General features: G+C 50.3%; 2 protein-coding genes across 2 annotated transcripts in view; both read right to left on the minus strand.

Moving 5' to 3' along the window:
- Nucleotides 1–27,743, minus strand: part of CR1 (complement C3b/C4b receptor 1 (Knops blood group)) — a 78,796-nt gene that overhangs the window by 24,480 nt on the left and 26,573 nt on the right. The window contains exons 21-46 of the mRNA XM_027695033.1: nt 27,147–27,338; nt 26,193–26,384; nt 24,959–25,153; nt 24,354–24,413; nt 23,542–23,605; nt 23,278–23,373; nt 22,613–22,762; nt 22,260–22,355; nt 20,833–21,041; nt 17,007–17,192; nt 16,265–16,361; nt 15,497–15,579; nt 14,483–14,674; nt 13,789–13,971; nt 13,068–13,256; nt 12,837–12,936; nt 12,449–12,531; nt 12,077–12,097; nt 8,594–8,695; nt 7,390–7,572; nt 6,668–6,850; nt 6,313–6,492; nt 3,102–3,296; nt 2,660–2,749; nt 2,274–2,465; nt 1,024–1,218 (exon numbers count right to left, since the gene is read on the minus strand). Of these exons, the coding sequence (XP_027550834.1) occupies nt 1,024–1,218; nt 2,274–2,465; nt 2,660–2,749; nt 3,102–3,296; nt 6,313–6,492; nt 6,668–6,850; nt 7,390–7,572; nt 8,594–8,695; nt 12,077–12,097; nt 12,449–12,531; nt 12,837–12,936; nt 13,068–13,256; nt 13,789–13,971; nt 14,483–14,674; nt 15,497–15,579; nt 16,265–16,361; nt 17,007–17,192; nt 20,833–21,041; nt 22,260–22,355; nt 22,613–22,762; nt 23,278–23,373; nt 23,542–23,605; nt 24,354–24,413; nt 24,959–25,153; nt 26,193–26,384; nt 27,147–27,338 (3,708 nt within the window). The remainder of the gene's footprint in view (nt 1–1,023; nt 1,219–2,273; nt 2,466–2,659; nt 2,750–3,101; nt 3,297–6,312; nt 6,493–6,667; nt 6,851–7,389; nt 7,573–8,593; nt 8,696–12,076; nt 12,098–12,448; nt 12,532–12,836; nt 12,937–13,067; nt 13,257–13,788; nt 13,972–14,482; nt 14,675–15,496; nt 15,580–16,264; nt 16,362–17,006; nt 17,193–20,832; nt 21,042–22,259; nt 22,356–22,612; nt 22,763–23,277; nt 23,374–23,541; nt 23,606–24,353; nt 24,414–24,958; nt 25,154–26,192; nt 26,385–27,146; nt 27,339–27,743) is intronic.
- LOC113973337 (complement decay-accelerating factor-like) overlaps nt 20,016–27,743 on the minus strand; it is an 8,317-nt gene continuing 589 nt past the window's right edge. Inside the window, exons 2-14 of the mRNA XM_027695311.1 lie at nt 27,147–27,338; nt 26,193–26,384; nt 25,901–25,997; nt 25,650–25,735; nt 24,959–25,153; nt 24,354–24,413; nt 24,228–24,254; nt 23,542–23,605; nt 23,278–23,373; nt 22,613–22,798; nt 22,260–22,355; nt 21,922–22,020; nt 20,016–20,714 (exon numbers count right to left, since the gene is read on the minus strand). Of these exons, the coding sequence (XP_027551112.1) occupies nt 20,648–20,714; nt 21,922–22,020; nt 22,260–22,355; nt 22,613–22,798; nt 23,278–23,373; nt 23,542–23,605; nt 24,228–24,254; nt 24,354–24,413; nt 24,959–25,153; nt 25,650–25,735; nt 25,901–25,997; nt 26,193–26,384; nt 27,147–27,338 (1,457 nt within the window). The 3' untranslated portion in view covers nt 20,016–20,647. The remainder of the gene's footprint in view (nt 20,715–21,921; nt 22,021–22,259; nt 22,356–22,612; nt 22,799–23,277; nt 23,374–23,541; nt 23,606–24,227; nt 24,255–24,353; nt 24,414–24,958; nt 25,154–25,649; nt 25,736–25,900; nt 25,998–26,192; nt 26,385–27,146; nt 27,339–27,743) is intronic.

Below are 27,743 nucleotides of genomic sequence, written 5' to 3' on the forward strand. Positions count from 1 at the left end.
TTGCGAGCAGCCCCTTTACCTCCAGTGTGAGGTGTTGCACCCTGCCAGCTGCACTCACACAGTGGTTCAGAAGAAATCAGCTACCACCCTCCACCTCACTTGCACTTACTCTTCTCACAGGTGGGGAAAGGAGGGTCCCACTTGCCCCCAAACTGGCAGCGAGACTGTTGAGAGCCCTTCAAGGCATAACCAAAATCACATTCAAAGACAGCAATGTCCCCGAGTCTGTACGTGGTCTCCAGCCCAGTCGTTCTTCCATTCTTGATCTCTGGTCTGTCGCAGCCAATTGCTGGAAGAAAAGAGCACAAAGCACTGCTGGGGATGTGAAACCCATCCTGGGTGTGGAGGGACACTGAGCAGAGGCAGGACCTGCTGCTGCACATCACTGTCGTGGGCACATCAACATTATCGGCTCTTTTTCTTACACAAAATATCATTATTCAGCTGTTTTGAGAGCTTGCATTTAGCGAGAACAGAAAGGGAAACCCTCAGAGGCAGATGGGGCTCCTCCTGCCTGTGGGACCTCTGATCTCCGCCTCTCACTGGAGATTTGGTCTGCAGCGCTTAGAACAAGAGCCAAGAAGGAAGAAGGGGCCCGGGGAGGATGGAAGGAGCCAACACAAACACACCTTCACACCGGGGCCGGGGCCGGCTCCACGTTCCGGCGGCGGTGCAGTGGATGGAGGCGTTCCCGATGAGGGAGTAGCCCTCTGAGCAGCTGTACTGCACAGCCGAGCCCGGGAGGTGCCTGTCCGAGGGCTGCCCGCTGTGATTCCCGTTGGGAATGCTCGGAGGGGGAGGACACTTCACCTCTGCCAAGGAGAAGGGAAAGGAGGTAAGAAACATGCACAGGGCAAGAAAGAAAATAAAGTAAAAACACACCCTTCTAAAAGCAAAGGAGGAAGAAAATTAACTCCACTAACTCCTGTGGATAAATATCTGTCGGAGCCATGGGATTTCCTCCTGCCAGTGACAACCAAACCTCGCCAGTGGGGACACACCACAGAGCCCTCCCAGCCCTACCTTGGCACCGCGGCGCTGTCCCGCTCCACACCCCGTGCTCCCCATCTGAGGAGGTGCAGAGGATGGAGGGATCTCCTGCCAGAGAGTGCCCGGAGTCACAGGAGTAGGTGACCACGTCCCCGTAGGAGAAGGTGTCCCTCGAGTGCCCGCTGTGTGTCCCGTGGGGGATGGCCGGAGGTGGAGCACACACGATCCCTGCAGGCAGGCACAAGGGGATTTTTAGCACTGCAGCAGCACCCAGGGACTGCTGGACACACCCAGGAAGGGAATCTACGGGGATGGAGCCATCTCAGCGTTCAGTGTCCCAAATCATCCAGGAACAAACCTTGTATGGAAAAAAATCACCTATGGGAAGAAAAACCAGCACCCTCCTATGAGCCAGTTCCTTGCTGCCCGTCTGGAGGTGGTGGGACAATTCTTACCTCCCTTTCCATAACCATTAGTGACAAACCCAGAGGCAGATTGGCCACTCCATTCCTACACACGCCCAGTGAGAAATACTTACCCTGTTACAGGGAGTTTAAAATATTACTGTTTCTTCCCAGTTTGGAACAGGATAAATAAAAGACCTTTGGAAACATTTTTCAGAAGCATCAAACCAAACAATGAAAATTAAAAGGAAAAATTTTAGGCATCCAGGGACTTGAATCTTTTGCAATAAAATCTTTGGCTTGAAAGACGTTCCACTTGATCTTGCAAACCATCTCCAAGGACCTTTCCCTCTGGCCTACTTACTCTGGCAGACAGGAGCATCTCCACTCCACGAGACACGTGTGCCAGAGACCTCGCATGTTCTTTGAGAGCTTCCAACCAACTTGTACCTGGAGCCACACAGAAGGATTAATTAATTTAACAATAAGAGACTTGAGATTCCTTTGCAATCTTTGTAAGTGGCAGCCGAGACTTCTGACTTGTGAACTAAGTTGTGTAAAGCTGAAAATCCACTTTTGCTCTCACCTGGCAGCTGAACTCAGCTTGTGCAAGACTCACCCTTCGTCACAAGTGTAGTTAATTTTGGACCCGAAGAGGAGGTCTGTCAGGACAACAGCTCTGCCTCTCGCTGGGTGCCCGGGGTAAGGACACTGCTTCCCTGCAAGGGAATGCCAGCCTCTGGTAACCCCCAGCTGCTACTCACATCCCAGCTGGGGATGCCAGCACAGAGAGCAGGTAAAGAAACACATAAAGCTGGGAAAACGTGGAAAGCCAGCCAAGCCTGACACTTTGGGTTCTTCAGCACTTGTAGGACGTACTTTTACAGAACTCCAGCACCGCAGACCACGTCTGATTCCTGAGGCATGTGATGGATGGTGGCATCCCTGGGTGCTGGGAATACCCAGGCAGGCACACGTATTCCACTGTCCTCCCCACGGGAAACACGGTCTGGTTGTTGTGAGGCTCCTTCAGCTCAGCAAACTCCAGCCTGGCAGGTGCACTGCAGCCAGCTACCAAGAGAGAGAAGCCAGCCCAGTTGTTAAAAGAGCTAAGAAAAGGCAGATTTGGGAGAGCAGGGGAAGGTTAAGGCTCAGAGCCCTGTTTGAACACTTGCCCTGAGTGCAGACTGGCACGGGTGGCTCCCAGGTGTTATTGGGTTGGCACTGGACCACTCTGTGGCCACGTAGGACAAAGCCTGGCTCACACTCAAAGGTCACAGTGTCCTGGTGTGAGTAGGCAGCTCTAGGAGACACGATCCTCCCGTTCTGGACCCGTGGGACAGGACAGTTTGCCTCTGGAAAAAGGAAGTGCAGGTCCTCAAAGCAGGCACTTCGGCAGAGCTGTGCAGCTGAGAAGCCACATGGGATTGCAATCCCTTTTAAGACACAAGCCTGAAAATAATTTTCCTGTGGATGATGTCCTGCCTGCATCCAGGGATATCAAACATCACCAGAGAGACCCAACAGAAAGGTGAAGCTGGGGATGCTGGAGGCAGCGGGGTGTCCCTCCAGCCTCCTGCCCTCAGCTGCACATCAGCCCTTGAAAACTCTGGGGCAAGAAATCCAGCTGTCTGGAACTTCCTAGTCTTTCCAAACTTCCCAGTAGTGCTGTGAGGATGGCCCATGAGTATCTGCACCCAGCCCTACCTCCACACGTCGGGATGGGCTCGCTCCACACGCCGTTTTTCCCATCCTGGGTGGTGCAGTGGATGGAGGGCTCTCCGTGGAGTGGGAACCCAGGGTTGCAGGTGTATGTTACGGATATGCCATAGTGGAATTCATTCAGCAGCCTGCCCGTGTGCTTCCCATTGGGAATGTCCGGAGGTGGCTTGCAAGGAATACCTGCAGAGGTGCAGAACAAGGCTTTTGAGTTCGACAGCAGCACCAAAGTCCTGGAAATCCCTCGGTCTGTGGGGCATAAACACTTGTTCTAGAGATGGAGTAACTGCAGTGAAGTGACCTCCCAGGTGAGGACTTGTTGGCAACAGGATCCCACCTCCCTGGTCAGCAATTTCTATGGCAGGTAGAAAGCAGACCAGTAAAACCTCTGTGGACGAAACACCTACATGCTTTATATTTTTTACTGTTTAAGAAATAAGAAAGCAAATTGTTATTTTGCATTGCTTTTGCAAAATGCTGATTTTCTGCACAGTCTGTACATCACCTTAGGTTCATATGTACCTGGAGAACATGTGAAATGCTTTAAAACCCCTGTTTTAAAACGAAGCAAATGTTTCTGTCTTCATATGAAACTGTCACCTAATCAGCAACAGTACTGAACCAGCAGAGAAACACTCAGGTGTAACTGCTGAGGTGCAGCTCTTTGGGTACAAACCAGTTATTTGTGCTTGGAGAGTAGGAGCAAGCCCACAGTTTGGGACTTTGGGATTCCACTACTGGCACAATGCTCTGTCTCTCTCTAGGTCTGACCCTGTGTCTGACAGTAATAGCCCCTAAGCTGAACATATATTCCCTTCCTTTCTTGTAACAGGCTCCTGATGTCAGAAAAGCTCCAAAAAAGCTGGAAAAGCTCCAGCTGAGACATTGTTTTCTATAACCCATTAAGCTTTGGGATCTTGTACCTTTCCCAGAATGTTTTCTTGTAACTTCAAAACCCTCTGATAACTTTCGTGCCCGCAGGGCAGAGGAATTGCCTGTGAGAGCTTTGATTGGAAAGGTGTGGCAGTCTCTGCTGGAAAATATTTCCCAGATCCGTGCAAACCCCTGGAGCTGTGAGCTACTCACGCTGGCAAACGGGAACGTCGCCACTCCATTCAACACGTCCACCAGAAATCTCACACCGTCTGCTGGGTTCTCCAATTAACCTGTGCCTGGTGTTGAAAGGATTGAATGTTCATCCCAAGTCAGTTCAGTTGGAATTGCTGCCTCCCCCTGACCACCCTGGATGGTGGGATCAGCAAAGCTGTGGCACTGAAGGAGGAGTTCCTTCCTCGCTCTGCCAAACCCGTTTCAAGTATTTATATGTAGAGAAAAGATAGTGAGCACCTTAAGAGCTATATAGGTACAGAACCCTGTATGGCTTCTGTACAGAATCCATGTGGAGTGAATGAATAGGAGGAAGAAAAAGAGAGACTTACCTAATACACCTCTAAGCAGAAGCCAAAGCCAGGACTTACCCTTCCTCACAGCCGTAGACCACTGTTGACTCAAACTGGAGATCTGTTAGGGAAATAATTTTCCCGTTCACAGGTTCACCAGGGTGACTGCATTGCTTCCCTGGGGGAGGAAAATACCCTCATTTTAGCCTTCTGTCTCTCCATACTGTGGCACAACAGATGCAACTTTTACTCCAGTCATCTGCCCACATTTCCTGTTATCCCCCCAAAAAGGTTTCGAATAGCAAAGAGTTACATGGCTTCACTAGTCACATATCATTTGAGGACCAGATTAACAGAAAGGTTTTTGCAACATGGACAGAGCCTAGGACCTATTCCTTCTTGATCAACGGACACCAAATCAAGGAGCTATTCACTTTTACAGAACTCTAGTGCTTCTGACCACACTCCGCTCTCAAGGCATGTAATAGTAGGTGACATTCCTGGGTGTTTAGCATATCCAGGTCGGCAAGTGTATTGCACAGTCTTCCCAACAGAAAAATCAAGCGTATTTCTATGCTCCTCATTGAGCTCAGCAAAGTGTAAGTTTGTGGGAGGACCACAACCACCTATTGAGAGAGAAAACAGACATGAGAGCCAGGCAGGGCAGGTTGGTCGGGTGCACGCTGTCAGGAGGAAAGGTGTTTGGTTTGCCTTGCTAAATTGTTTCTTAATATAGCCATTATTAAACAAACACAGCATATTTTCTCGAAGGATTGCAGAGGAACAGGTTCTTATTCTCGGGATATACTTAAATCTTCCACTCACAGGGTTTAACCACATTTTTCAAACAGGGTTAGGGGACATAAAATAGCAGTGTACCCCAAGGCAGCTAAGTCATTATTTACCTGAAGATTCAAGCCCGTTTAAGGAGTTCTGGTGAAGGAATGATCTCTCACAGACAGGAATAGGAGGCTGCCAGCTGCCATCCTCCTGGCAGGAGACCTTGGCACTGCCTTGCAGGCTGTAACCATCCTGGCACCGAAATGTCAGTGTTTGCCCAGGGGCAGAGATAAGTCCTTGAACATCAACTTGCCTCCCATTGGCTATGGGTGGGTTTATGCAGACAGTCACTGGAAACGAGGGTGTGCAAAAGGAGTTGGAGCAAAACAAAGCAAAGAACCACAGGCTGTTAATATTGCAACAACAAAATCAACAAGACATCTGCTGCCATTGGAGCACAGGGAGGAGGATGCTGGCTCTAAATTCATGCATCTAAGCTTATTCTTTACATATTATAAAGCCATGTATTTCATTAAAGGGCAATTTAATCTCTCACTGGAGGTCTCAGTAGCAATGGTGAGGGTCACTCTGTGCTCAGAGCCACATTTTGAGCTCCTGCCTGAGGGGACAGAGCACAGACACACCTTCACAGCGAGGGCCAGGCTGGCTCCAGCTCCCTGAGGCTCTGCAAAATGCATCAGCATTTCCAACCAGGTAATAGCCAGGATTGCAGGTGTATCTTACAGACATTCCCACAGTAAAAAATGGTTTGCTCTGGCCGTTGTGGTTTCCATTGGTGATCTCTGGAGGCATGGGGCAGGGTCGGACTGCAAGAGGGAGATGGGAAGTCCTAAGTCAGTGAGAGAACAGGGTGCCAGGGGAAGGCAGCTGGAGTGATGCTGCATTGATGGGTTAAAGCCCATCACAGGAACAGCTCTGCCTGCACAGGCTGTTCCTGCCTGCATGGAGCCCCTGCCAGGCAGGGCTGCCCTGGGGAAGCAGTGGGCACCCACACTCACCCCTCTGGCAGATGAGCACTGGTGGATCCCAAATTCCCCCAGGCTGGCACCGAGTCTGGTAGGTGCCCTCTGCAGCATAACCAGTGTCACAGTCAAAGTGAAGAGTCTCCCCAGCTTTGTAGGTGCTCTGCAGACTGTAGACCTTCCCATTCTGCACCTCGGGTGTCTCACAGCCGATTGCTGCAGGGAATGTGGACAACACCCTTTAAACTTCAATACTTCAATGCACGGGCCAGATCCTGCACACACAGCTTCCCCCCTTCTTGTCACTGCCATAAACCTGCCTGCTCTGTTGCTACAGGACATCCAGCATCCTTCCTGCCAGCCCACACCCAGCAGTGAACCATCCACCCACCTTCACAGCGGGGCAGGGGCCGGCTCCACACCCCAACCTCCGTGCAGGTGATGGACTCATTCCCAACCATGGTGTATCCATCCCTGCAGCTGTAGTGCACGGTCACTCCCCGGAAAACCTTGTCCAGGGACTGTGCAGTGTGCAGCCCGTTGGCGATGTTCGGTGGCCGAGGACACGTCACCCCTGCAGAGGGAAATAAATCACCCTGTGGGTCAAGTGTTTGCCTGTTTGTGTGTTACTAGGACTGTTTAAGTGGCATTATGGTAATATCCTAAATTCTGTTGCCTTTGTTCCATTTGCTGGAGCAAAGCATTAGTTAACTAAAGGTGCAGCTGCACCGATATTGCAATCACTCTGCATCTGGAAGAAATTACTGGCAGTAAGGACAGCCCCAACAGGAGAACTCACAGGCATGTCATGGGATTTGGCAGAAATGCACACGGACATGGAAGCAGCAGGAGCAGCGAGAAACTGTGATTAGTTCCCGTTCCAGGAGGAAGATGAAAATGCCCCACATCTGACCAGGAGCTGAGTGACAGGAATCCCCCCGGGGCAGCCATCCCACAGCTGGCTCAAGATCGTGCCGGGAGGTTCCAGCCCAGGGTTAACCCCCCAGGGTTAACTTCTCCCACCCCGGCTTTGCTTTCCCACTGAATTTGAGAGGACACAAGAGGGAGCTTTCCCCCGCGGCCGTCACTGCTCGCACACAATGGGACACTCACCCTTTTTGCACACTGGCAGAGGTGGGTTCCATCTGAAGTCAGCCCCGCAGGTGCTGATGCGGGAGCCCTGCAGGGTGTAGCCCCGGTTGCAGGTGAAGCTCACGATGTCCCCGGGCCTGTGGTACAAGCGAGCAGGGGGTACTTTCGTCCCATACCGGATGTGTGGGATCGGGCACAGGGGAACTGGAAGAGGGAGAGAAATGAAACGTTTACCTACAGAGCTCCCAGGTGTTGCTGTGGTTGTGGGGATGGTGTCCTTGCAGCCCCTTTATCCTGAGCAGTGGGGTGTGGCAGAGGCTGAAGCTGGGGCAGGTGCCCCTGGGGCTGCAGGACCCCTCCCTGTGCGTCTGGGGGACCCTGCAGCTTCCTCAGCTGGCAAAAACTGGGTGTCCAGGCTTTCACATCAATCACCTGGTGAGGCCAAGAGCCCTTTCTGGCCTTTCTACAGGTTTCTGACCCACGGGCTCTGAAGCCCGTCCTCTGGGTCTGATCCAACCCAGGGAGATGTTGGCACGACCAACCTAACTGCAGTCCAGGGGTCAGAAGTCTGCTCCATCTAGTACCAAAGCACTGCTCGAACCTTGCCAGGGCAGCCAAGTGACAGCACCCACACTAACAAGATGGGAAGGTGTGAAAGAAGACAACCTGCAGTGATGGAGCTGAGTTTCTGTGTCTGTCCCATCCCAAATGAGAGGGCATCTGGGCTCCTGCATGTTTTCAGACCAAACATGCTGATCAGCACAGTCCTGTTGGCCATTTTACTCTCCTGCCCCATCCCACTGCATTTCTGTTTGCCACAGTTCCAATTTTTTCAGGGGTCAAACCCAATGAGTTCTTGGAACAAGCTCCTTATCTCATTGCTGGAAGATGCTGCACGCATAACCAGCTTTACTTTGGCAGTTTAAACATGTAGGTCAAGCCCCTTGTTCTGAGAAGCTGTGTAGGTAATGAAAGACCCTCCACAGCTCCCATTGCAAGGTTAAACCCCCCATTCCCCAGTCACTCAAGTGTGGGTCCAACACTATCCCAGAGGGTCTTTTTTACTAGCAGAGGAGCTTAGAGGCTCTGTGATGCTCAGGGTCTGGCATGCCAAGGTCCACCTGGGACCAGCAGGGAAGAGCAAAAGGATCAGCAAGGAGAGGAGCAGCCACGAGAAAGAGGAGGGACGCGGGAGGAAGGTCCAAGACCTGCCGGTCTCACTCACCTCGAGCCTCAGCCGTGGAGATCAGGAGCCAAGCAGAGCTGCCCAGGAGGCAGAGGGTGAAGGTGAGCACCATGCTCTGGTCCCTGGCACAGACTGTGGCTCCTGGGGGGGCGGTGGGAAGATATGGACACCCCAGTTCCCCCCAACACCCCCCGCCTGTGGAAGGAGCCTCAGCCACGGGACTTCCCAGGGCCACAGGACAGGAACCCGTGGGCTCCCCGGCTCAGGGGAGGCTGCAGGTGCCCCACGCTGCTGCTGCTGGTTTGGAGGGGGAGGATGGGCCCCCAGGACCCTCAGGCATCTGTGGAAGAGGGGGTGTGGGTGCAGGCAGAGGTGCTGTAGCCGAGCTGTGCCGTGGTGCAGAGCATCCTCCGCTGGGGAAGTGGCCTCAGGTCCCCAGGTGGTGATGGCACCTGAAGGGACACAGCACAGCTCACCTGGGTGTGGGAAGGGCAGAGAGGGGCATTCCCTCCTCCCACACACATGGGACCAGCAGCAGTTGTAGACCTGAATCCTCCTAACCCAACCCTGGCTGCTCTAGGGCTCATCCCCTGCCGCTGGCTGGAAGAATAAAAACCCCCAGACAGGACTTTTGGGGGAAGGAGCAGCCCCAGCATCCTCCAGCTCCTCACCTCACATAGCAGGTGACACTTCCTGAGCCTAAAACAAGCATGAAGGCACGTCTTACTCAAGTCTTTTTATCCCTTTTATTGACAGAGAGCTTCCAATATTTACATGTCCAACATTCACACTTGAGAATTGCCCTTGGTCGTTTACACTCAGATTATAAAGTAAAAACATGTACAGCTCCATTACAAACACAGTAGATAAACCCTCTCCAGTGGTAAATTTTGGCAACCACACCTGTAAGTTACATCACAGCATTCACAATTCCTTTCATTTGGTTGTGGGGAGATCATTCCAAGCTAGTCCCCAAATCGAGTGTTAAATCATTCAGAAAAATCACTCTGGATGATGGAGTAGGAACAATTGTGCTGGGATTAAAATAACAAAACCAAACACAACCCAAAGATACAAGGCTTTGGGAGATGTTTTGTCCATCCAGTCACTCATATGGCTTATGGTAAGAGATAAATAAAAATAACTAGCAACAGGAAAGTGCTTGAAAACAGGATCTCACAGTGGCCCTGTGACAGCTGAACAGGACAGTGCTCTGCTGGGAACAGAGAACTTTGTGGGTCTATTTGGAACAAGACTAACATGTTGATGGAAATGGCTATTTGTGTTTTTCCTTCTTGTTAGACATATGTTCCTGTTAACAGGAAACCACTGGTGAAAATGGAGAAACAAAAAGTCTGTAGTAGACAGGTTTTGCTCCCAATTGTGCATCACAAGAAGCTCACAGATGGGTGACTTACCTCAGCAGCAGACAAAACCCCAAACCTCAAAATCTTGCTTTACAAGCAGCTAAAAGTCTGAGTGTCTCAGGCTTAACAAGTTTAAATTCCATCACAGTGTTGTTTCCCTTATAAACAGGAAACCTTGTAGTATTTATTTTATGAGATGGCACCTCTTTAGCTTATCAAGTGATCCTTTAGCCAGGCTGAGCTCAAACCAGGAAAGGACACCAAGGGCCCAGCGTGGCCCTTCTATCAGCCAAACAAATCAAGGGCATTTTTGCCTGTGCCTTTGGTTTAGACAAGGAGAGTGAGGTCCCACACACTTCCTCCCTCCCCTCTGTCTGCCCTCACACACCATCCTCAGCACAACAACAACTAGGTCAGGTCAGACAGGATGAAAAAGAGCACAAAAGGTGTGGGGTTGGTGTCCTGTTCCCCATGGAGGAGCACAGGAAGGCTTTGGCTTGATGTCCATCTGCACCTACCTTGGATGAAGCAACACAGCAAGAGTCTCCCTGGGCAGGAGCCCCTCAGCCCTGCCACGAGCAAGAGTCCAAAAATCTGCTTTTCCTCCCCAGCATTACAGAATCCCTGAGACATCCAGAGGCTGAGCTGGCACCAGCTGACTCACGTGGTCAGGGTGTACAGCACCCCCTGAAAAAACCCTTTTAAGTGCAAATTCAGACTTTTCTTACACCAGTCGCCCCATGCAAAGGGCATTTGAGGAGGAAAAAGGTTCATATGCAGAGACTGATGTTTGGTGGCACCTGCAAGTTCTGCATCCAGGCCAGACCCTGGAGCAGCTCCACTTCTTCCTGGGACCTTCAGCCCACTGAGAGCTTCAGCACTTCCAGAGAAGCTCCAGTGAGTTCAGGGACAGGAGCTGTTTCCATGAGGTACTTGTGGAGAAGCCTCAACACGATACAAAGAGGGTGTCAGGGCAGAGACCTTCAGCTGAAGCTTAAAACTAACTTTAGTTAGTTTTAAGGGGAAGGGTCAGAATAGCTGCTCTTTGTTATAAAAGCACTGAAACTTTTTCTCTCAGGTAAAATTCCTGCTGTTGCACAACAGTTCATACTCACCTTAAAGTAACAGCTGCAACTGTGCTTTATAGGAAGAAGAATATGAATATTTGAGGAAGTGATTCAACATGGCAATTAGTGCTGTGGTTCAGTTGATATGGTGGTGTTTTGTCAAAGGTTGGACTTGATGATCTTGGAGGTCTTTTCCGACCTTAATGATTCTGTGATTTTCAGTGCTGTCAGTGCTCGCAGATAATGCCCAATTTATACATCCCATTTGTTTCAAGCAATTTGTTTAAGGAGATATCATTCACATGAAGACATTCACTTTAACCCTCTCAGCAGGGGCAGCATTTTCCACCTCAGGACACTTCAGAAACCCATAAATCCTGATCAGGACCAGGCACAACGTGACCTTAGAGGGGCTGAGGAACCCAACATGCAGAGGTACCCAAAGCTCAGGATTTTCTTGAGCTTCCTCTATTACAGCCTGAAGGTCTTTGGCATCTTTGTGACTTAACACAGGGATAACTGCACTTGATTTCTGCACAGCATTCCAGCCAGGTGGCAGAGAGCTTCCCACTCCATTCCAGCCCCAGGAGCTGCTGTGTCCAACACAACGTGCTGCAGCTGCAGCCAGGAGCGTGAGTTCTTCCCAGGCAGCAGCTGGAACATCTGGGCTTTGCCAGCCAAGGGCTGTTGGTTGCTGCTCCAGGGCCAGTTTCACAGGAGGGAAAAACAGAGCACTGGGATCAGTCTGATTGAGTCCAACACATCTACAGGTGCCTTCTCACTGTGCCCATTCCCTAAATTAGATGTTCATGATCAGCATTGCCAGGAGGAGGGGGAAGATTCCTACAAGGTACAAATAAGAAGCTTCAGTTTTCACTTCGAACGTAGTTAAATATCTTTTCCCTCCTTGTTCCCCTTTACATTCCCCTCTCCCTTTTCAGTTCATGATCCTAAAGCACCAACAATACCAACGTGACCAGAGACTGTAACAAAAGGCTTTTAAGCCCATTACAAGCAGAACACACAGGAGAGAGGAACAAAGACAGGCAGGAGCTGGGTACAGGGGTTCAGGAATTTGTGTTACTTACCAACAACGATCATGTTCGCTCCTGGAAAGGAAAGGAGACAAAACATGAAACTCTGCACCCACCCAGCACAGTTATTCATAAACTACACAACATGCAGTGTCTCAAACTGGAGCAAATGAGCATGGAAAACAACAAGCAACACACAGAACAGGAAATAGAGGCTCCTTCCCCTTTGCCAGCATAATTTCTAAACTGTACAAGAATATTGCAGCAAAGGCCTCACAGAGGGAGTTACTATTGAAATCCTGATTTTTAGAGTTGATTGATTAAGAAGCACAAAGAAGAGCAGCCCAAGCCCACCAGCAAGGCAGCTAGACCAGAGCAGTTCCAGCTGTTATCTTAATGGCTCTGTGCAGGGTTTTTCCCTCTTACTTGAGCAGTAGGGAGGTGCTGGATCCCAGAGAACTCCATTTCCTGATGCCACACATTTGGCAGAAGGGTTTATTACCTCATGCCTAAGGAAAGAGAAGAAGTTTACTCCTTTCCAGAAGGGTTTTTCCCCACTCCCCAACCACCACACACAGGCAAGTGATTAACCAGAAGCCATCCTGCTGTGAAATGGGATGTGGCCACATCAAAGTAAAAACACCAATAAGAGCTGAATCAGAGCAGTTCACTGCATCACCAAGCACAGGTGTCTAACCACACACTGATCTCACTGAAGCCAAAATACACACTTGCACTGGAGACTTGCACTGGGAAACCAAGGAAGCTGCCTGTGATCCCTGTCCATGGACCCCCAGAATGGTGACCCACTCACCCGGCATTGCAGGTGAACTTCACAACTGTTTCAAACGGGAAAGTTGTTTCGTTTCCAGCCACGTTCCCGTTCTTTATTTCAGGAGGAGAGCATTGCTGTCCTAGAAGAAAAGAAAGCAGCACAGGGATTACTTCAAACCCATAGCACGACCCAGTTTTCAGAGTAACATCCCAAGCACGTCCAGATCCCTCCCACAGCCGGGCAAGGCAGGAGAGGAACAGAGACACTCACGGACACAGAAGTCTGGGTCTGCAGCAGACCAGGTTTCATCACTCTGACAAATGACAGTAGAGGACTTTCCAGGTGCTGCCTTATATCCTGGGTTACACCGATAGTTCAGCTTGGTTCCAAAATCAGAGCTGTTACCCACAGGCATCGGGAGTTCGGCAAAAGGGAAGCGTGGAGGGGAACCACAGCGGACTAATGGTGGGAGACAAACACAAGGCTGGTTACAGAACACACCCAAAGGGTCTGCAGTGACAGCAGTGAACTGCATGCTTTGGAGCACACAGCGTTTTAACCTGCTTGAATGTCTGGGACACAGTTTGTGTCTGAGCCTTTCAGCAAAGAGCAGTGGATGTCACAGTTTGCTTAACCAGACTGGGTAAATCTGCCTCAGAGATGCTCCTTCCCTGCCCACCAACCCAACCTGCAGGGTCCCCATTCAGCTGAGCTCGAAGCCAAAACATCCCCAAACAGGTCTGCAAGCTGCTGAACCAAACCTGGCAGGTGTGGAAGACAACAGTGTCCCTCCTTTCAGCGAGCTTTTGGATCATTTGCTATTCCCAAATAAAGAGCTTCAGGCCTGGGCTGCCACGCTGAGGACCCAAGGGGGTCTTGCCCTCTGCAAAGGCACGGCTGCAAGTGCACAAGGTTTGAAGTGGACCCGCTCTACAGCTCTCAGACCTACTTCACCACAATTGCTCAAGGAAATAAACTTGTTTCTACTCACTTTGCTCACATGTTGGCACGGGTGGTGTCCAGGAACTGTTTGCTTCACAGGTAACTACACTACTACCGTTCATTTTATAACCAGGATTACACTCAAAGCTCACTGTATCTCCATATGTGTGCTTAAGGCCAAAGCCAGACAACCTTTTCCCATTTTTCACATCTGGATTTTCACAGCTGACCACTGGAAGTGAAAATAAGACGATGAGAAAATTTATTAGAAGATAAAGCCCTGCAGTGACACGAGAAGCTTACCAAGTTCACTAAGAGAATCATAGGATGATTGAATGATTTGGGCTGGAAGGGACCTTAAAGATCTTCTAGTTCCAAGTCCCTGCCATGGGCAGGGATGCCACCTACTAGATTAGAACTGCTGTCCTCTCACTTTGAGAGAGGCAGGTCCCCAGTGGGGTGCAATTACTCAGAACAGAAACATCATTAGGAAGCTGCACGTGAGCACTTCATTTTTTTTATCTGCAGGAAGCCCTGGGCATGGGCAGGGAGAGGGAGGACTTCTGCAGGTTGAAGAATCCTGCCTCTGGCCATGACCTGGGAGCCCACAGCATTAAGCTTCCTGGAAATCCTTTTAGGATCAAATCAACCCTCTCATGTTTGGCAGCCCATCGGGAAGGTAAAGACTGGGAGAGGGATGAGAAACAAAGTTGAAAGAATAAGGAGAGAAAGAAAGCACTTGCCTTTGCATTCAGGGGCTGGACCACTCCAGGTTCCCTGGTAGTTTGGACCCATTGTACAGAAAATTGTGACATCTCCAATAAGAGAAAAACCGTCGTTACAGCTGTAACTTGCAGCCATGCCAAAGGTGAATTCTGTTTCCCCACCAAGGAGCTGCCCATTCGTGATTTCAGGAGGTGGTGGACAGGGAATAACTGCATGGGAAGGAAACAGTAAGGAAATGAAGGAATATTTCCATCAAATATGAAATATAGATGTAGCTACTAAAGCAAAAAACCCACAACCCAAACAAAAAAGACACAAGACAGACAAGCACCCCAGAAGCCATCCCCTCAACCTAAAGTCTGGAATGTGCCCTTCCATTCTGAATGCTTTCCAGAGTTTGTTTTTCTAAAATGGATAAAGGGGAAAACAGCCAAATGGCATCTGTTGTCCAAGAGCTGCCACCACAGAAGAGGCCTTTTGGGGGCAGTGAATGTGGTCTTTCCAGGCAGTTTGACCCCCTCACCTACAGTGATGGCACTTCCTACCTTTGTTATGCTGACAAGGATGAGGCCAGAACACCCATTATAGCAGCAAACCATCTAAACTATCAGCAGCTCACAGCCAGGCCTACCCCACAGTGTGCTAAAAAAAGCCCAAATAGCACCATCAAGACTCTTTATCATTTATTTCCCCTTTGAAAATAAAGATTTTGGATGTGTAGCCACATCTGAAGGCATCTCAGTCCCAGTCAACCACAGCTCTTGACAAAGCAATTCAGCAAGGAAGTTTCTCAGGGATCTGACTACAGAGCTGCTGCCAACATCCACAGACCCTCCTTGCTATTTATATTTTCATTCCCAGCTCCAGAGTACTCATCTGGGGGAGGGGTAAGGAGTCAGTCTCATTAAAGGCTAAAGGAATTTGCATGAGGTGCCAAGAAGACATAATCCACCTGCCAGTCCCCAAACTAGCAGATATGTTGCGATAGCTTTGAGGAAGAGATGTACATAAACCAGTTAAGATCTGCTTACTCTCACAGAATGGAATGTTATCCCAGTAAGCTTCACCATTTTTAAATACACACTGTGCAGTTGGTGGCCCAACTAGTCGGTACCTGAGAAAAGGAAAGGTTGAACCTCTTTGAAAAAAAGCAAAAACTTTGAGAAATTGAGAAAGTTGTACAGTTTCTAGTGGTATTCTCTGGAGAAGCTGAACCCTAGGGTACAATCAGCTAGCTCTTCTATGAAATACCATTTTCTCAGCACCTAAAGGAATGCAATACATGGTGCAATTGGAGGAAACTGAATTCTTGCACAAGCTCACAGGACCACAAGCAATATTTCATCTCACCCTGCGTCCGTTCAGCCCCGTCTGTGCAGTGGCAGATCCAAACAGCAGCTTATTTTCTGAGCAGAGCCAGGTGTCACTGACATACCTGAACCACCCTCCTTCCCTTTCCCAGCACCTCCAGGACACCAGAGCCCTCCTTATCTCAGCCAGACCCAGCTCGCAACAACAATCGCTGAATTGCTGACGAGCAGCAACAGGAAAAGAACCCAATTCTTTGCAAAGCAGCCAAAAAGCAAATCTGCAAAGTCCACACTCTCAGGCCCAGAGGATTATCATGTTTTGACAGCAAGAGCAGGGGGACAGCCCACCCCCTGTGGCTCCCTGCTCCAAACACCTCCCATCGTGCCTGTGGTCCCCAAGGAGCAGCCCCCAGCTTTTCAAAGCCTCCCAGTGTCCCCTGGGTGCTGTCACCCCACCTTGGCTCACCAGGAGCTCGGGCTGACACTTACCCAACGTTACAGGTGAAGGTCACAGTCGCCCCAAGCAGCAGATCGGTGCTGGTGTAAAAGTTGCCATGTGGGATGTCCGGTTGCCCACACGACTTTCCTGGAAGGGCAAGTGCTCAGCATTACCTTTATTTTATAGGATGAGAGTGAAAGGCAGGTGACAGTAGCTGTTCAGTGTCATTACTGACTAATTGACCGTTTATCAGGCACCTGACTGCCCTGAGAGCAAGCACTAGCACTTGCAGAAGAGATACAAGAGCCACATTAATTTCCAAAGAACTGAAAGTTAAAACTCAAACAAGAAGCAAATAACAGCACAGATAAGGCTGAGGACAAGTTAGAAAAAGCTAAGGTTTATGTACTTGCTGAGAAAGGACACTGATAAAGAACCCAGAGGTCTTGGTCCACGGGAAAATAGAGTGAAGGGGATGGGGACAGGGTGTCACATGGGGACAACAGACACTCACAGCCTCCTCCACACCGTCCCTTGTTTCTGTGTGAATATATCACAGCACTAACGCTGCACCACCAGATGGTAAAGTCAGAACGGCAGAGATCATCTCCCACACATTAACATTTCTAAGCAAAAGGGCCACTCCGGGCAGGCACCCAGGGTGGGCACTTTTTTTAACTGCCCTAAAACAGCGACGGGGGAGCATCGTTCTGAACCGGGCTGAGCCCTGAAGGGGTTCGTGGTGCTGCAGGGGCTGTGCCCGCCCCCCAACCCCCCCACGGGGGAACCCACCGATGCAGAAGTCGGGCTGCTCCGACCAGGTGGAGTTGGGGAGGCAGGTGACCACGGGGGCCTGGTCCCCGTTCCTCACGTACCCCGGGCGGCAGCGGTACCTCAGCTGGGTCCCCACGGGGTAGGATTCCTCGGGGGTCGTGGTGAGCTCCGCAAAGACGAAAGTCGGCGGCTGCGGGCAGAGCCCTGCGGGCAGAAAGGTGATGCTGGCGGGGCTCGTCCGAGCCCTTCCCCGCGCAGCCCCGCCCCAGCCCCATTTCCACGCGGGTCCACCCCGGCCCCACGCAGCCCCTGTCCCGCCGGGTCCCCGCTCACCCCAAGCGCCGGGCAGTGCCAGCAGCAGCGCCAAGAGCCAGCGCAGAGCCATGGCCGGAGCTGGGGCTGCTCCCGGAGCTGCCCCCGGTGCCAGGTCCCTCCCGGTGCCGGCTCCACGGGATGCGCAGGGATGCGGAGCGCGGCTCTGCCCGGGGCAGACGCGGATCCCGGTCGCGGCTGTTGCGCGAAGGGACTCTTCCTCGGGTTGCTGAGGAAAACGAGTGCCTCGGCTCCTCTGTGCCCCCCGGGCTGTGGGGAATTCCCGAGGCAATTCCCACACCTGTTCCGGCGGCTCCCAGGGCGCTGCCGTTTTATAGTTTAATGGGTAGGAAATGATGCCGCTTAACAAACGAGGAACAGCCAGGGTTCCTTCCCCCTCCCTTCGGCCTCTCCTGCCCCGCCCGATTCCAGGGAAGGAGTTTACCTTTGGGATGCATAACCCAACACGTAGCATGCATGACTTACCCCAAACAGCGCTGTAAACACGTGGAGTGTCTGCCTCGTGAAGGCTGCTTATTCCTGCTCCCCACACACTTGGTCCTCAACTCAAGGACAGCCTGAGGTCACCGCAGATGTGTTTTTTTTTTCTGAAGAGCACTTGTCCTCCTGCCACACCGTGTTGCACCATTCCTAGGTGTTGCAAAAGTGTCACACGAGTTGTGTGACCAGTCTATGAACTGTAGGGCTGGTTGCATTCAAAAGAGCCAGTCGGGGTCATGAACAGCACGATTTATTGAATGCAACATATGCAGTTCTTTTGGATTGCTGGTGGTAAATGGATTAAGTGCAGAATAGCTGCAGAGAGCACTAACAATACCATTGCAATCCCAAGCCTAATTTCCCGTGTCAACACTTGGCACAGCAGAGGGCACAAGACTTGCCAAAAGGAGTCTCTTCTGGGGAGGGGGAGGAGGACAAACGTGTTGATCTGTCCCTGCAATTTCCTGTCAAATTCTTCTCCTCCAGTTGGATACAAAAACAGGGTACATTTTATGCCTTATTAACCCCTACTGAGCAAAGTGCTGTGGTCAAAGCTTCCATTTTTTGTGGTTGTGTTGTACAGAATATTTCCTGGTAGGAGCTTGGTTTGTACTTGTACTTGGTTTGTACAAACCGTTTTGGAATATCAGGTGGAAGATGACTGTGAAGCTTCCACCTCATTCCATTGTTCCTCCCCGATGCCACGGCAACACAAACCTCAAGACCTCCATCAGGTGTCCATGTTTGCACCATTGCATATTGAATTTTGCACTTCCTTCACTGTTTTCTGCTTCCAGCACTGTGTCATCACTTCACTGAGAGATGAGACTGACCCTCTGTGCCAGCCAGATGAGGTTTAGGGCACGCTGGGGGGACCACCTGGCACCCCTGAACAGCCCCTGCTGCCTCCAGCCCTGCATTCCAAGGGGTGAGCAAGCAGGGACAGGGAGGGACAGCAGCCAGGGCGTGGGACAGCTCACGTGCTCAGGTGGCCATTGCCTCTCCCTCTCCTCCGAGCAGGATTGCACCTGCCAGCACAAGCCCGTGGAAATGTGCTGTGTTCCAGTTTGATAAGAGATACAACAGAAGGATCTGGGGACTGCGTGGTGCTTTTGTCCTCCCCGTGGCACTGCCCGTTTGCCACCCCCCCCGTCTGGGTGTTTTCCAGAACCCCCATCAATGCAATCTCTTGGTAAACACTGATAAAGCAGAAAGGCAAATGTTACAGCCTCTGCTTTATCAATATTATATTCCCCGTATCAAACCAAAACGAGTACGAGCTGCACACGGAGCTGAATCCTGGGAACATCCCGCTGGAGCTGCAGCCTGGTTTTTTGGGTAGAGAACATAAAACCAGTGCAGGAACACTGAGGGTCGACAGAGGGAAGGTTCCACCTGGGGAGGAGCACACACCTTCCCTGGCACTGCCCAGGGCGGGCACGGGCTCCACGCCAGCAGTGGCACCTCAGCTCCGTCGTCACAGTTCCCAGGAAAGGCTGGGCACTGCTGTGGATGCCAAGGCAACGACAGCGATTATCTGAGCTGAAGCAATCAGTGAACTCGATTACATCCGGCAAAGAATGAGGCTGCAAAATCACTTAAAGCACTCTACGAGAAGGCTGGATTAGTAAACACGAAATAAACCCCCAAGCCAGCATGCCAGTATTCCTTATTTTAGATTCCTTTTATTTACAAAACAGTTTTACTATAAATACTCTGATTTTTACACTTGCTCCCGCTCTCTAGGAAAGGAACCTCAGTAAAAAATAAGTTTAAAAAATACGAATAAATCTTGTAAGATTGTGCAAAGAGGGTGCCTATTGTGAAAGAGTTACTGAATTTTTAAAGCCTTGCTTTAAGAGCTGCAAAAATTGTTTTTTTCATACAAAAATAAACAAAGTAGGTATTAAACCAACACGGAGCTGGGTTTTGAAGTATGTTTAATTTTCCTGTTCCTTTACCAAGAAGTCATTGGTGGTAAAATCAGACCTTTGACTTCAGGTTGCCTTATTGCACTAAGAATTTCATCCCTGACAGCGGGTCAGGGAAAGGGAGGGGAAGGGGAAATTTACCCCACTCTTAAAAATTATATTTCCTTGTTAGTGTCCCTGGGAGATCAAAACCGCATGGGGACCTCTCAGCAGATACTCCTTTGTGTTTATTCTGTTGCCAGAAGAACTATTAGCACCATATTAAAAGGACTTACTCTAACAGTTACAAAATAACACAGTTTATTACTACAAATTGTGACCAGCTAATAAGGGTTTATAGTCATCGGTGATAGAGTCTGTCTACAAAACATGCTCAAAACAAAGTAATAATACCACAAAAAAAGCACAAATACAGATTCAAGCAACCTACTACCACATTATGAAGAGAAAGCAAACTCTAGTTCCTTAAAGGCATGTAATTAGCACGCAGAGCTTTAAATTTCTCACCCCATAAGCATCCTTAAAGGGGGAAGGGAAGACAGGTTCAGCCCAGCAGTTTTGATGGAAACTTCCTTGGATCTTTTCCTCATCTTAACCTCCTTTTTATACTTTTTTTTCTCGGAGTTTGCATGACTCTAGTCATAAGGGTTAGGTTTAGATAAAGTTAGCATCTATTCCTTTTCTGATGGATAGATGACAGAGGTCAAAAGGTTACCACGTTCCCCTCTTGCAGGATATCTGGAAGAGGGGCCGTGGTGTCCCCACGCCACTCCATTCTTTGGTGTATCCATGTGTTTATCCATGCACAGGGAACATCCTCAGTGTATCCTGACCTTATCAGCACCCATCAGAGCCAGGTGGCTTTTGATTTCCAGACTCTTTATTCTTTAACTTTACCTATTACTCCACACAGTGTCAGGGATTAGTGTCAGAATTCCCCTCCTCGTGCCCCGAGGACGCCGCAGCCCCGCTGGATTTTATCCTGCAACAGGGAAACAAGAAGCTTAATCAGGGTGAGCCCTCTGGCTTTGGGAGGAACGACAGGTTTGTGGTGCCGTGGCCCCCACCCCGGTGACCTGAGGGGTGTTTTGGGTCCCTACCATCGGGTGCCTGGCGCTGGCACAAGTGTGTGTGGGTTGGCACCGCACAGACGGGGCACACGTGGCAGCCGGGGCTGTGCTGAGGCACGAGGTGGGCTGGGGTGCCCTCTCCAGCCAGGGGACACACCACGGGGCTGCTCCACGTGTCGCTGTGGACGAGGGAGAGGTGCAGCTGGTCCGTGCAGGGAGAGCAGACGGGGCCCCGTGGGCTGTGGGGAGAGAGACAAGGGTGGGTGAGTCCCTGTGGGGTGGTGACAAACTGCTCCTCGCCAAAGCACGGCCTCCAGCACCCACAAAAAGCTGGTTTCCCTGACAATTTCAAAGATATTAACTTTTTCAACTCAAATAAGCAGCGATTCATGGATGCAGAACTGAAATGGCTCCTTCAGTGTTAAGGGCTAAAAGCATTCACACAACAGTGGGACATAAATGGAAAAAAAACCATAACAAGTGGAGTAAAAAGAAGTTCACACTTACTGAAGATAAAGCAAGCAGATGCACACGTCAGACCATGTTTATTTAACCAAATATTTATTTGAATTTGTCAGTGATGACTCTGTTAAGGATGTTTTGGGAGCCTGAAAGAGCATCAGATTCTCATGGGCAAGTGTCAAAAGATAAGCGAACAGAGCAAACAGGATTATCTTGCTCACCTGGTTGCTGCTCTGCCCAAACTCCTTATCTTGCCCCAAGCAAACTAACCTTGCCTAGAGGTGGGAAAAGCACTGGGCAGCAGGAGAACAGAAGCTGCAGGGTCTCCCACAGCACTCGGGCTCTTTGCTGCTTAACCAAAACCAGAGCTCCAAAGAACACAAGGCCCAGCCAGGTGAGCACAAGGAGCACAGGCTGATCCAGAGACACCCAAAGAAACCACTCAAGCACTGTCTGAATAAACCTCACCCCAGTTTCACATCCCTTTGCTTGCAAGCAGGCACCACACCACTGTGCTGACACAGAGCTGGAGGCAAGTGGAACCATCATTCATGCACTGTCAGAGTGCTTTTATATGAAGAGTTTTGAGGACACTGGGCACACACCCCGGTGCCCACTGCTCAGAGGAGCTGCCTGCACTGGCATCACCACACTCACCCCTCATCCTGCCACTCTTTGGGTGCCACAGCACTGCTGTCCAACTGTCCAACGTGGGCACGGAGCCAGTTCTCACAGATGGGACAGATGTGGTGGCTGCTGTGGAGAAGCACCATAAATGATGTGCATTGGCTGCATGGATGTGCATTCCAGGCCAGCTTGGAACAAACTGGTCTAGTAGAAGGTGTGCTCTGCCCACGGGAACTGGATGATCTTCAAGGTCCCTTCCAACCCAAACCATTCCGGGATTCCATGATAAAAACAGATTTGCTCTACTCTGAAGTGATTTTTATCCAATCCCACCATGACATCTGTGTGTTTTTAAGTGGAAGACAGACCTTTTGTGGTCCACGGGCTGCTCTGCCTCACTCCACTCTGGACCAGCTTCTTCTGCACCGTGACCCCTCTGCACATCCACAGCATTGGCAGGAGAGCTGAACACAGACAAAGAGAGAGAAGACAACCTGAGTCACTTGAATGTGTGGCTTTCCCAGAACACCTGCTGCCCGACACAGCCACCTTTTTCTAAATATCAAACACTTCCTCCTGCCGAAACTGGACTTGGAGGAACCAAATGAATTCCAACCGCAAAACCTGCTCCATCCACGTAGAGATGCTTCCTCCTCCTTGGGGAAAGTTTTGCTCCCTGTGGACTCATGCAAGGGGAGCAGGAGCAAGAGCCTGGTGGTACCTGGTGCCTGCTGGGCTTTGGCTCTCCCTGTCACCAACGCTGGGGACCGAGTAGGTGCGTGGTTTGCCGGTGCTCAGCCAGTCCTGGCAGGCGGCGCAGCCGCGGCGCGTGGGCACCGTGAGAGGGGCCAGGGCATCGTGCAGCTGCTTCCTGCAGGTGGGACACACGTGGCAACTCGTTGTGTGGCTGTGGATGAGAGAGATGGGGAGAATCATAGAATCATAGCTAGAATCACAGCTGGGTTGGAAGGGACCTCCAAGATCATCAAGTCCAACCCTTGATCCAACCCCGCTGTGGTTCCCAGCCCATGGCACTGATGCCACATCCAGTCTCATCTTAAAAACCTCCAGGGATGGAGAATCCACCACTTCCCTGGGCAGCCCATTCCAATGGCTGAGCACCCTCTCTGGAAAGAAATTCTTTCTAATGTCTAACCTAAACCTCCCCTGGCACAGCTTAAGACCATAATCCCTCAGGCTGAGCCCAGAGAGCAGCCAGTGAGCACCAAACCCTCCCGTGGAGCCGCTGGTGCCTCTCAGCAAATGGCGTTTGCATTTGAGAGCCTAAAACTTCCTGAGAACGTGTTTTACAGGTCACCAGTGAGAGCCAGGGGTACAGGCAGAAGGGTGGCACAAGCTTTTGGGCAGATGAAAAAGCAAACCTACCAAAAATAGGAATTCCATGGCATGGGCTGCTTCTTCGGGCGCATCAGTGCTTCCTTTCCCTTCACCTTGTGCTTTTGTAAATTCATGCTATAGGAGCTGGAGAGACAGAAGGGAGAAAATGTGTAGAATAAAAAGCAAATTAGCGACACAGGAAGATAGTACTAACCATGAAAATATATACTGAAGGTACAGAGCTTGAAAGGAAACATCCACTTACCCCTAGGGAAAGGTAAGATTTTCAAGGGGCAGCTTTGTGTCACTTACTGTTTTTCATTGTCTTTCTGCCTCATGATGATCCCAGCTAGGATTCCAAGGGCTACTGGGGGAACTAACAAAGAAGGGAAAAAAAAAAGCCAACCCAAAAATAAACAAATTTAATCTGTAATTTAAGTGAAATACTGCAGTTTGGGCAGCAAAATTCTCTGTGCTGGCGCTGTCTGTCAACCTCAGGGCTCCCTGTCAGCCAGATAACTGCAAAATTCTTCTCCTGCCTCTGAGCATGGAGCACAGGAACCACTGCTGAGCCTGGTGCTGAGCTTGTCCAGGGTGTGATCCTCATTTATTTAGGGTTTTTATAGCCAGCTTCCTGTTTCTTTTGTATTTTAAACGTACTCAACACTTTCAGTACTTGGTCTCTTTTCTGTGCTTCTCAAATCTCTCATCCTTCAAACTCTGCCAAGGCCTTTTAAAGCAACTTTGTCAATTAAAGAGTGACAGGATGTGCAGGTTTTGGTTAGTTTCTTTGGCATCTTTTATTTCACCCTCAATTTATTTAATGTTTTATACTAAGACAGCTGATCCATCACCCAACAGCAGAGAAACCCCTGAATCCTTTCCAGACACACTCAGGATTGGGGGGAGTGAACCCAGTCAACCATTGACTCCAAGCATTTAACAGCAAATGACAGCTTTGGGTTAGGAAAACATATTTTCAATTTTAAGCTACTTACCAATGCAACTAGGGATGAGGATACTTGCTAGGGAAGAAAATTATGAAAGGGATGTTAAAAAAACAAAGCCCAAAATGTGGTGCAGTTACAGCAATTCACAGGAGTTTTTAGTAACTGAGCTCTTACCCAGCCAGTAAGGATTCCCCTTGGAGGGTTCAGTTTGGTTTGTCTCTGCTGCAGTGCTAACTGGGGAGAGAAAAAGGAAAATCACTCAAGGTGTTATTTTATATGCTCCTCCATTTATATATAATATATATAAGAGTTCAGTGAGAGTAAACATGGCATGGGCAGGTGACTTGTGCATCCGAGGCTACAACAGCAAGAGCTGTGCAAGAGTCACACAGGGAGCTCTTGGTGACACTCCAGTCCTTGTGGACAGTCTGCTGTCCCACTTGGCTTTACTGTCCAGGTGTTGTTGGACATGAGATACAAACCCCTTCACTCCCCCACCTTTGCAGTTACTGATGCACTCCACACGTTGTCAGTCAAAATTCTGCCTGTTCCTCTTGAAGGGAAAAACGTAAAAGCACGTCCAGCTGTGGTCACAGTGTCCCTGGGCAGAGCCTGGCACCCTGCAGAGCACACAGACCCTGCTCCCCTGGGGACAAACCCCATGGAATGCCTGTCCAGGCTGGGGTGCTTCCCTTTGTGAGAGAAGGGGACTAGGAGTAATTATCTGCTCGGCAAGAACAAAGCACTGGAGAATGGGGTGATTGCCCAGCAGTGCTCACCCCTGCACTCAGGAGGAGCCCCATTCCAGACTCCAAGGACCCCGTTCTCTGTTGTACAACGGAGGGATTTGTTCCCCACGAGCTCCAGCCCGGGGTCACACGTGTAGGTGGTGACAGAGTCATACAGGAACTTCCCCGTGCTGTTGCCATCGTGCTGCCCATGGGGAATGGCTGGAGGAGGAGGACAAGAAATAGCTGTGGGAGGAAGAGAAAAGAGTTCAGGAGGTGGCCCCTGGGATGCTCTTCTCCATGATGGGAGAACTCTCCAGGCTGAGAGAGGGGGGGTTGTTCAGCCTGGAGAAGAGAAGGCTCTGGGAAGACCTTAGAGCCCCTTCCAGTGCCTAAAGGGGCTTCAAGATGCCCAGAGAGGGACTTTGGACAAAGGCATGCAGTAATTGGAGAAAGGGAAATGGCCTCAAGGTGAAGGAGGGAAGGTTTAGATTAGATACACGGAAGAAACTCTTCCCTGTGAGGGTGGGGAGGCCCTGGCACAGGTTGCCCAGAGAAGCTGTAGCTGCCCCATCCCTGGAAGTGTCCAAGGCCGGGTTGGACAGGGCTTGGAGCAACCTGGGCTAGTGGAAGGTGTCCCTGCCCAGGGCAGGACTGGACTTAGTAAAATCAACCAACAATTCAGTATTCCTGAGTTGGAATATCTGGTATTTCCAGTCAAGCACTGAACAACTTCACTCACCCTGACAAGCTGGAAGTTGGCTCCAGACAACTTCATTTCCCCGCAGGGTACAAAAGATGGAAGGTGACCCTCCCTCTAGGACGAACCTGCAGGGAGAAAAGGCACATCCCAAAGTTTGTTGCCACCAACCAAGAATATGTCACCACAGAGTTGCCAAGGACTCCACACGGGCAGAGCCCCATGTCCCAGTTCACCCACCAGCATCTCTGGCCAGGCAACTGGGATGCAGTGGGCAGCTGCTTCACACTCACCCACGGTCACAGACCACAGTGGCTTTTGCACCGAGCAGATGATCATCTGCAATAACTTTGCCGTGTTCTGGACTTGCTGGAATACCACAAGATTTCCCTGGAAAAGAGTGAGATTATCCTTAGGACTCCATGAGGTTGGGGGGAAAACCCCACAGACTTAGTATGGCAACAGCAAACCAGGAGACTGGTGGCATTTCACGTTAAATGTCATTACAAAAGAGCAATTCTAAAATACAGACGTGGCACTAGGAACACAGCGTTGGAGAAAATAAAATGACATGGAGACACTCACTCCTACACAGCTCAGGGACTTCTGACCACTTTAAGTTGTCCAGACAGGTGCTGGTGGGGAGCTGGTCTGTGATGTTCTCAAAGCCTGGGCGACAAATGTACTTCACCGTGGTATTAACAGGATAAAAATTCTGTGCTTGATCTTCCTGTGATATTTTAGCAAATGGCACATATGGAGGGCTGGGACAGCTACCTGGCAACAGAGACAACCAGAATGTCACTTACAAAGCAAAAATAACAATATTTTGCATTCTCAACTGCGTATAAACATAAAGCCAGGGGATAACAAACAAGCCTCACTAAGAATATGGATAACACGAATAGTTTTAAGCAGGTGATGGGTAATTTGTGTAATTAAACCAGAAAGGAACCTCCAAACAGATGGAGAGAGACTATTTATATGGAGTGACAGGGCAAGGGGAACAAGGCTTCACACTGAGAGAGGGCAGGGTTAGACTGGATATTAGGAGAAAGTTCTTTACTATAAGGGTGGGGAGGCCCTGGCACAGGTTGCCCAGAGAAGCTGTGGCTGCTCCATCCCTGGAAGTGTCCAAGGCCAGGTTGGACAGGGCTTGGAGCAACCTGGGCTAGTGGAAGGTGTCCCTGCCATTAGGTGGACTGAGATGAGCTTAAAGATCCCTTCTAACCCAGACCATTGTAGGATTCTATCAGAAGACGTTCCCAGATGACTACTTAATGCAAAAAGTTTTAGATGTTAAAATTTGCTCTCTTTGAATCATTCCCAAGCTATTGATCTATTTTTATTAGCACACAAATGCCAGCACGTGGCTCCAACCCCAAAGTGGGGGTGAGGAAAAAAAAGGGGCAGTAAGAGATCCTTGTCTAAGCCACTTCATCCTGCGCCGCTCCTGATGAGGAAACCCCTGAAACAGCGATTGCCAAAGCACTGAATGTTTTCACAAGCGTCTCCAAGCAAAGAAAGGGAAATACTTACGGCCACAGAACTCTGGGAGGTGGGACCACTGGGAGTTTGTGAGGCACTGGACGGTGTCGGAGAGGAAGGGGCGTTTGGTGTAACCTGTGACACAGACGTACCTCACCGTGGAGCCCTCACTGAAGCTCTGCTTGTCTTTCATGTCCTCTGTGGGCTCTGCGTGGCTGATATTTGGCAAGGGCCCACAGTCACCTGTGGCAAAACACACCAGGACTTAGTGGGGCTTCTGCTGCCTCTCTGTCTGTTCCCCGGGCAGGGCACACTCAAAGTGTGGAGGGGAGTGTGGCGCACACAGAGTGGGGCACACACACAGTGGGGCACATACACAGTGGGGCACACACACAGTGGCACAGCCTGCGGATCAGAGCATGCCTGGAACATGTGAAGCACATGATACACACACATGGAGCACATGCAAACACAGCACAGGAACCCACACAAAGCATAGGTGCACGTGGAGCACATACATGCACAGGGAGCACACACATGGACATGGAGCACATACATGGACATGGAGCACAAACATGGACAGGGAGCACTTACATGCATGTGGAGCACAAACATGCACAGGGAGCACAAACATGGACATGGAGCACA

This window comes from Neopelma chrysocephalum, unplaced genomic scaffold, assembly GCF_003984885.1.
Source record: "Neopelma chrysocephalum unplaced genomic scaffold, ASM398488v2 Primary Assembly neopelma1_100, whole genome shotgun sequence".
Classification (NCBI taxonomy): domain Eukaryota; kingdom Metazoa; phylum Chordata; class Aves; order Passeriformes; family Pipridae; genus Neopelma; species Neopelma chrysocephalum.